The sequence below is a fragment of the Silene latifolia genome, chromosome X (assembly GCF_048544455.1).
Source record: "Silene latifolia isolate original U9 population chromosome X, ASM4854445v1, whole genome shotgun sequence".
NCBI classification, from domain to species: Eukaryota; Viridiplantae; Streptophyta; class Magnoliopsida; order Caryophyllales; family Caryophyllaceae; genus Silene; species Silene latifolia.
The window spans coordinates 102,856,467-102,866,343 of NC_133537.1; the positions used below are offsets into that span (position 1 = coordinate 102,856,467).

The 9,877-nt window shown below is 35.6% G+C and overlaps 1 protein-coding gene across 1 annotated transcript; it reads right to left on the minus strand.

Moving 5' to 3' along the window:
- Positions 1–8,123: 8,123 nt before the first annotated feature.
- On the minus strand, positions 8,124–9,665 carry LOC141617991 (uncharacterized). The gene has a single exon (XM_074435116.1). It carries the CDS (start codon positions 9,663–9,665, stop codon positions 8,124–8,126), a length of 1,542 nt encoding a protein of 513 aa, XP_074291217.1.
- Between the last annotated feature and the right edge of the window lie 212 nt (positions 9,666–9,877).

Genomic DNA, 9,877 nt, shown 5'->3' on the forward strand with positions numbered 1-9,877 from the left:
AAGTGCTAGCTTCAAAAGTCTTAGCCTTGGTGTTCATGGGAGCTTGCCTCTTACTATTTTTCCCATTCTTCTTGAACTTCCCCTTGCTCTTAGTGCTTATATTAAGCACATCCTTAGGTGGGTTAACATTTAGCCCCATGTCTCTTTCGGCTTGCACAAGTAACTTGTGCAACTCTTCAAGAGATACGTCCTTGTCTTGCATATTGAAATTCACCCGGAATTGCACATATGCTTTGACTTTGGATAAGGAGTGAAGAATCCTATCAACAATGAGCTCCTTGGGGATTTCAACCCTTTGAATTTTCAACATCTCTACTAGCTCCAACAATTTGAGCACGTGAGGGCTAACCTTTTGGCCCTCCTTTAAATCGAGATCAAAGAATGCCGAGGCCGCCTCATATTGGACGATCCTCGGTGTTTGTGAGAACATTGTCACAAGTTTAGAATAAATTTCTTAAGCGGTGCCCATTTTGAAAGCTCTCCTTTGGAGATCCGCCTCCATAGCAAAAATCAACACATTTTTAATAGCGGCGGACTCTTTGTGGTAAACTTCATATGCTTCCCTAGTGGCGGCACTCGACCTAGCATTAGGTTCGGGTGGAGAGAGTTCCATAAGGTAACGAACCTTATCGTCACCTTGGGCCGCTAGCTTGAGTTGGGCATCCCAATCGGAAAAGTTTGACCCATTCTTTTCTAGTTTACAACGATCCATGAAGGATCGGAGCCATGAAACATTAGTGAGAGCGTGAGCGTTGTTGTTTGGTGCGGCCATTTGTTATGAGAAATAAAAGTGGTCTACAAAACAAAAATAGTAGGAATAAAACACTTGTCGTTTTTTTAAAATAATAATAATACTCGTAAATTTTAATTTAAACAAGTTTTATTGCATTTATTTAGTGACCTCTACCCAACTTGATAAATGATTCCAAGACCCAAATTCATATCAACTTGGGCACGCTTTGGCGATACAACCCTCATCAATATAACTCGGTGGATTAACTCTTTAATCAATTCTACTTTTAGAACTCTTGGTCGATAAAATTACATTAATACTTATCTTTAGCCCAAAACACATCCGGCTATGGTCGAGAATACTTTTGTTGAGTTCAACCCAAATTTCGAATAAATGTGTCCATGATCCAAATCCACATTAACTTTGGCACGCTTTGGCGATACAACCCTCATCAACACGAATTCGGTGGATAGACATTTATCACCCACTTCCCCTACGTAACAAGGTATGTACATTGATTTGGTTTGAGCGCACTCCCTCACGAAATAGGTTTTCATGGTTTCTAATTTTTGGTAAGGCTAAGTCTCAATTGTTTATTTACCGAGAGGTCATATCAATTTATTATCTATCACGTTTTAAGTGAACTAAAGCGGTGAACTACGATAATTGTAATTGACACGGTCGATAAACTCAATTAAAAATGCATGTTTAGTTATGGCGATTTAGCGATGCATGCAACATGTAAATAAAATGCAAAGCATAAAAATAAAATTCTAGCATGGCCTTCCTAAAATTGTAAATCTAATAAACTACTACAAATTCGGAAACCAACTCCATTGGTCCCTTGAACTTCGGTCTTGGCACGCATCTCGAGGTAACACTTTCTTTGATGGACCGCCTTCGCGAATGGCACCGTCTTCAAGGAACTCCAGAATAATTAAATTACAAAATGAATTACATAATTTCCTATTATACATTTTTAATTAAAAAATAAATCTATTAAATTACAAAACGGTGATACGAGATCACAATAATTACAACCGAATCGATATTCCCATACATTTCGGGTAATACCAATTAAAACTAAGGCCATAGTAAGTAAAATTACATAATTCAAAAATTACATAAAATAAAAATATGACAATCATAAATAAAATGCAGCATTATAATATGTATGAACATGCCAAATTTTATGCTAAATCGCCTTTAAAGAGCCAATATCGTATATTAACCGGTTTTTACGGATTTGCGTGATTTAACTTATTAAATCATAATTTGTTACATAAACTCATATTTATGTTCAAGTTAATTATCCTAACCATCTTATGACTCAAAACTTAGTCCTCACTAATATTTTGACAATAACTCAACTTGATTTCTTAATATTGTTCATTATGGACTAAAAATAAAAAATTATGCTATAAACTTCAAATTAAATTATAAAAATTTAAAATAATTTCGAAATTTGAAATTTAAACTCATGAACATTCTAGAAAAATACCATGACACTCATAATATTCAAAACTTAGGTTGAAAATTTCGAAAATTTATCGAGAAAAACAATGTTGCGGTTTATCGGTTTTAACAAATATGACCATAAAAATATGAGAAAATTTATTTTCATCAACGTTTCACTTTTAGATCTGAAATATATGATAAAAAGCAACATGTGATGTTTTTTTTAGTCATGAAGTATGTTTTAGCATTATTACTAATTATAGTCACTATTTATGTGATTTTTCATCAAAAAATCATAAATCATGCAAAAAGATTTCACTATATCCAAATATTTTACACACATCTTGTAAAATTGCATGTGACAACATACTAAATTTCCATGACCAGATTCGAAATATAGCTCATATTAACCGATTTACCCATTTAAATACGATTTTAATTTATAAAATTCATATTTCGAGCAAAACAACTTATTATAACATAAAAATTTACAGTCCATCAGTAGATAATATATGTGAAAACATATCCAAAAATCACTGAAAAATTCGAAGTTTAGCTATTTTTCGTCCAAACATGATATTTTTCTCATAAAAATCATATTTTAATGCCAATAATATATAAAATGAACAATAAAATCCATAAATGAACCAAAATATCCCAAATACATTTTAGGATCAGAAATTTTAACATGCAAAAGGATTTCGTGATATATCATAATAAACACAAAATTACAAGTTTTATTTGTTAATAAAATTAACTCGGAAAAACAACAAACCGATTTGCATGCAAGTAACCTAAGGCTCTCTGATACCACTTGTTAGAATTCATTAATCTTATTAGTAAACATATTCATATATGAATTAATTTATTTGGTCATAAAATAAATACAAGATCTTATGCATGCAAACATAAAACAAGGTAGAGAAGAAACAGTCACTTCTTACATTTGTGTTTCGGATTTTTGGGCACCAACAAGATCTCCTTCTTGTTAGTTCTTGAGCTTTCCAACAATGGATGAACAAGGTTCAAATTAGAACCTCTCCCAAAAGCATATACCCAAGGAATACCCTTAATAACCAATATTATTATGAACTAGTAATAATATTAATCCTACTTAAATTTAGACACAAAAATATAATATTGTTCTCTTGTATTTTCGTTCAAGAGAGGAAGGTTTTGTGAGCTTTTCTTTCTCTAAAATTATTTCACAAATGTAGAGAGTTTCAATAATTTCTAACACACTAGAAAATATTAGGTAAGGTAGTGAATAATTATAGAGGAAAACCATTGACTTTTCTAGTGGAAAAATCGGTTGGGGGATGGGTAATTAGGGAGCCAATGCATGCAAAAATGCTCTTCTCAAAAGCTAGGTATGCAAGGCTATATTAGGTTATAATCATTGTGTTTTCTCTTATTAAAATAATCAACACAATTTATCCACTAATACTCCCTCCAATTTTTCGGCACATTTAACATAAAATGGAAGGTCCATTTTATTTTGTCATTTGTCAATTGTGAAAAATGTGACATGTTACTTGACATGTGAAATTGTAATGTATTTTTAACATATTAAAAATAAACATACTCATAAAATATGTCATATACAAAATCGACTAGTAATTCGTAATTACTTGTACCAAAACGGTTTATCAATTATAAATCACAACATCTTGTATTTATAATAAATTGTTCATTCAATTTCAATTGTTTTGTAAACAATAATTTTATTCTAAGTAATAAAACAATTCTATTACTTAGACCGTATCTAATTTAATCGAATTACAATAAGACACGTTAACTTTACTCACAAAATCATCCGTCAATTTTAAGCAATTTAATTAACTCGTATCGGCATACGATTAATTAAATAATCAATTAAGAGTATTTCCCTATAGGTATGACCTAAGGGGATCAACTGATCACCACCGTCGCACGACAGTAATGTCAAACTCTAGTTAGCCAATCATTACCGATATGTGTGGACCAGTTGACTGTAAAAATATTACATCCCTCTTGTATTCTTAAACATGAGATTTAAACATGTGACCATCATGATCGACATTTGTGATCGCATTATTGTCAAGGGACAGTTATTCCAACATATTCTTGGTTGGAGGGTCGAAAAATTAATTTGGCTAGTCTTCTGTTTAACCGCATTATCCAAACAAGCATAACCGTCAACAAGGAAAAACATAGCACCACTCTTGATTTTCCATATGGTATGTGGGTATCAAGATTATTGGATATTAAGCGAGTTATAGGTCAGGAGAGTTATGGTGTGAGTGCAAAAGATGGTATGTGTGACCGTGTAATTAAGTTAATGGGTCTCGGGTTTGAAGGACCTGAATTGGTCTTTGCTAAGAATGTTGAAAAGAGCACTAGTGATGTTAGATTGGTGGCTATGGAAGCCAAATTGGATGCTTTTATGGGGTCTTTGATGGCTAAGTTTGAGGAGCAAACCACGACATTAGCTATGGCCATGTCTCGAGTTAGACCATCACAGTCCTCGGATGGTGGCTTGGATAGTGCTCGGGTTTATGCGTGGATGGAAGGGGTTGATAAGAGGCCTACGGGTTTTGAGAGGGATTTGGTGGCTATTCGTGAGGAAGTGTTTCAATACGGTCATCGTCTCTCTTACCTTATGAGTCAAGGGGGTGCGTTGGTCATGGACGGAAAAGCAATGAAGGCCGATCAAGCTCTTACTTTGGAGGCGACAAATGCCTTGTCTTTGAAGGTCCTTAACTCTGAGAGAAGCCTTCAATCCCAAGATATACTTTTGTGGAGCTCATTTGATCATCTTGATGTCTGGGAACATCGTACTCGTCCCGATTACGTTAACCCATACAAAACCCGTCAAATCTAGCTTTGCCTTACCCCTCCCCTGTTTTCGCATTTTCTCTTTATAGCCTTAATTTCTTTTGTTTTCTAATGGTGTATTTTGCATTCTAAAACTCTCTACCATTCGGCCCATTTTGGCATGCTACTTGTGGTTATGGCCCAAGTAGTTCTAAACATGTTGTTCATTCGGCCCAGTTGGCATAGACATGTTTTCTTTGGTTTGTAAGATATCTTAATTCGTAGGTACTTATGATTGTTTACGTTTTATTAAGTTTCTTAATCGTTCTTATCTCTTGTCTCGTCGTATATTATTCTAGTCATTTTATGTTTGTTCTTATCTTTTCGATGATGTCAAGAGGGGGAAAGAACGAGCATGGTAAGCATTTACCTAAAGCTTGCCCCTTGTCAAGACCAATTGTCTCTTAAAGTCCTTAAGTTTCGGTGTTGTGATAATCGTTTGATCTTGCGTTGATCTTTATCTATAAAGATGACGGTATTATAGTGAGGGGGAACTATATACTTAGTCACAATTTTAGAAGACTTGCCATCATCAAAAAGGGGGAATTTGTTGAACCATATAGAATAAATGTTTATGTTTTGATGATGTCAAGAGTACTTCACTTTTTATATACTCGTTGCGCGTAATTGTTTGTTTAGTCCCTTCAGATTAGACTTACTATTTGCAAAGCTTAAAGAATTGCGATGAAAGCATACAAGACTATATTGTGATCAAGCCCTCAATTATCAAGCCCTCAATTACGGATCAAGATATCACAAGATTACTGAAAGAATTATTCAAGCTTCATGAGAAGATGAAGCTCATCTAAATATTAATCAAGCTTGAATGATGAAGTAGCCTATACTCAAAGATCTCCTAAGAAGATTAGAATAGCGTAGGTGATTATCTCGTAATGGTAACATAAGAATGGATTCCTTATGTTAGTAAAGTTATAGCTTGGCAACTATAACATTACTTATGCAAGAGCACAATGTTATAGCTCGTCTACTATAACATTGAGATGATGAGCTTATATTACACACGACTTAAAGAGGTTTTCAAATTGTTTTTGAAAAATGTTTTTGTTCGTTTTAAATGTTTTAGCAAAAGTATTTATTTAATAAGGAAGCCCATATTCGTATAGAGTGTGGTTTTATTTTAAATCTTATATTTAGTAATTATATTGGATCAACTTATGAGTTGAGTCATATTACTAATTAGGGTTTCTAACAAAGCATACTCTTAAACCCTAAAATCTAACCTAACTTCATGCTAGGGTTTTCACGAAAAACGAGGCATATGAGCTGTGTTTATTTCGTGTAAGCTTAAGGAATAAAAGTTGTTATTGTTAAGATTTTATTCTCTAGAATTATCTTAACATATCTTTTATATCTAGCTTGATTAGTTATTTATGATAAGGATATTTTGTTATGGAAAATCCTATCATATCTTAAGATATAAGGAAAGGATAATAAGAGAATAATTTATAAATTATCTTTTGAATATTCTCTATTATCTCTTCGGCTTTTAAGGAAGGAAATAACAAAGATATGATTTGTTTATGTGTTTGTTATTTAGGCCTCTAGTGTTTCGTGTAAAACGAGTGCCATGCTTCCTCTTTTGCTATAAATACTTTACTCTTTGCTACATTTAAAAGTAAAACCTTTAAGCATAATTTGATTTTATTTTAAGAGCAAAAACCGTGTATTTCAAACAAGAAAACCGTTTTGCAATTTTCCAAAAGGTCGTGTGTTTATAAACTTGTGCATTCGTTCTTTTGTTATCGTTATAAGATAATAGTGCTTAATTGATTTCTTACTCGTTCATTAACGTGAACTTTTAGAAGAATCATTAGTGCTTTCTTATTAGCGTAAGTTAGTCACTCGATTATTTAGCGATACTCACTTGAGTTACAACTAGGGTTAGTTGTACGAGTTGGGTTAGTAAATTTGTAATCCGTAGAAAGGTACTAAATTTATTAATCGAGAATAGTGGACGTAGGTTTCGATTTGTGAAAATGAACCACTTCAAAAATCCGTGTGTCTCTTTCTTTCTTTCGTTTATTTGCTCTGTTCTAATTCGTTAATTAGTTAATTAGTTAAAGTTTAATCAATAAACTTTAAATAATTAATTATACAATTACAATAAAAAATTAGGTCAAAGTTTTTAATCCTTAATTCACCCCTCTCTCTTGAGTATTTCGGATCGATAGACTCTTCATCCTCGACCACGGGATTTTTCTGATCATATTCCTCCAACCCTTTAACAAGTTGTGGAGGTGGTTCAAGCTCATCATCATCTTCAACCTGTTCATCTTCGACCTCATTCTCAATGTCATTACTAAAACAATCATTTTTAAAAATCGAATTGCAATGTAAATAAAACGAGTCGTAAACAAACTGGTTTTTACTATTATTGATTTGAAACCGTGCAAAATGCGCCAACATTTGAGCCAACGGATCAGAGGTCAGCGCCGAGATAGGAGCATTTGGGATAGTCCCCGGAATGCTAGAACTAGGAAGGGGTACATGAGAAGGAAAGACTGGGGAAGGGGTGTTTTCAACACTTGACTCCTTAGACTCAACCCTACGATTCAGATCAGACACAAACTCAGACTCAGATCCAGAATCATCATCTGGCTTGAAAATTTCGCACTCTCCAGTGGTCAACTTGAATAGTAGTCCTTTATTGTCGGTCCACTTGATGGTTTTCCGCCATCCCGAGCTAGTCCTCTGAGGATCTACATCGGTGACGAGGGTAGATGGATCAAACCTTTCACTTCGTAGAATCATGTTCACCAAATATTATTTTGGTACGACTGGCTTCATTTCTTCTCCAAAGAGGAGACCCATAGCCTTTTTATCAGCAATAGGTGTGGGTTCAGTCTTAGCCGGCATCACGGTTAAGATATCTTCGGGAGCATAACAACAATCTTGGAATATTTCAATTTCTGGGACCATTTGGTTTCTCTTCGAGTCGAAAATGGGTTCGGGAAAATAATCGATTTCTTCCCCCTCTTTTACGAAATGGCCGTTCAAGGTGGGATAGTACGACCTCATTTTATGCCTCGATCTTCGATCGGTCTTCCCCTTTTCTTTAGGAATTCTTTTTCAGTTGGCTTCCCAGCAATAAATTGAAAGATGAGCCCACATCTATCATTTGGCAACTTATCTTTTTTTCTACTAGCCCAGTTCGAACCACTAGATTGACAAGCCCAACCACTAGACGCACTGCGCCATCGAATGCTTGAACCGTTTGTGTAGTGGGAACAAAATCATTCTTCTCGAGGCCTAGGATATGAGCCATTTTTAGTGGAAGCACATTGACAGTGGATCCATCATCAATAAGGGTCATAGGAATGTGTTTGTTGAGACACACTACAACAATATATAGGGCCAAGTTGTGTTGAGGCCCGAATGGTGGTAGATCTTCATCGGAAAACGTAACGGCATTAGCGAGCCGCGACCGGTTTGGAATAACATAAGCGACCATGTCGTCGGGAGTAGCGTTTGATGATGCGGTCATGTTCATCAAGGTTTGCAACAAAGCTTGACGATGTTCAAACGAACTCAACATAAGTTGCCAAATGGATACATCGGCCTTAGCTATATGAAGTTGCTTGGTAAGGGAAGCCTTTGAGGTCGACCCTTCACCAAGAACCTCGAATGTTGCAAGCTCTTTAGAGGACGTCTTTTCTGGAACATCCTTAGAATTAGAGGCATGGATACCCTTCTCCACCCGATATGGGCGCCCCGAATGAGTCAAGTGGTTAGACTCGGGAGCATCCTTTCTCACTTTCAAGATTTCTTCTTGGGTATGAGGAACAACGACACCTTTGGTAAGGTATACATTATCTTCATCATCAGCCCAGACCCCATTGATTTCATTAGCACTCCTTAAAATATAGGGAGTACAGTCAACACCAAAGTTTCCGATTTGAATTTCATTCTCAAAGTTCGGCATGAATTTGGAGCCATCTACGAATATTTCCCCAACAAACACCCCTTTTAGGCGACATGGACGAATGAGATGGGAATAATCAACAATGTCTTCGACAGTGACGTCATTAGCATGATCACCGAATGGGTTAGTGACGTTATTGGTCCTTGCAGCTGGGATTGGGAGCGTTCCGTTCTCAATCGTATCATGGATTTCGTGCTTTAATCTAAAGCACCTTTTAGTATCATGACCATTTCCTTGGTGAAAGGCACAGTAGGCATCTGGCTTGTACCCTTTACCTTGTTTTTCAGTAGGAGTGTCCGGAGTTAGACCAATGGGCTTCAACTTTCCTTGGGCTATCAACCTTTGGAGAGCATAAGTATAGATACATCCGATATCAGTGAATGCCCTAAAATTCTGGCGCAACGGCCCCTTCGACTGTGCTTCTAGTAGATTGACAGCCTCAACAAAATGACTTGTTACTGGAGCCTTACCCTTTGAGGAAGAGGCCCCTGTATACCATTTAGGTCGGCCATTTTGTGCCTTTATAACATAATCTTCAACTTTCCTCCCAATTTTGGCCAACTCCTTAAAGGAGTTGAAGTTTTGATACTTGACTGATTCATGGTAAACGGGTTGTAGATTCTTTACGAACTTGTCTACCATTTTACTTTCTTCCAGCTTTCTAGCTAGTTTCATGCTTTATGCATGCCACCTCGAGTAGAAATCAGTAAACCCTTCATTTTGTTTCTGGGTCATAACTTCTAGTGTACTCATGCTGGTTTGTATTTCCACATAGTCAGCATAATGTTTAGATAATTCCGTGGTGATATCTTCGAATGTAGGGAAGTTCTTAAGTTTAAGATGGTAGAACCATGCGTTCGGTTGTTCTTCCAATGATTGGGCAAAAA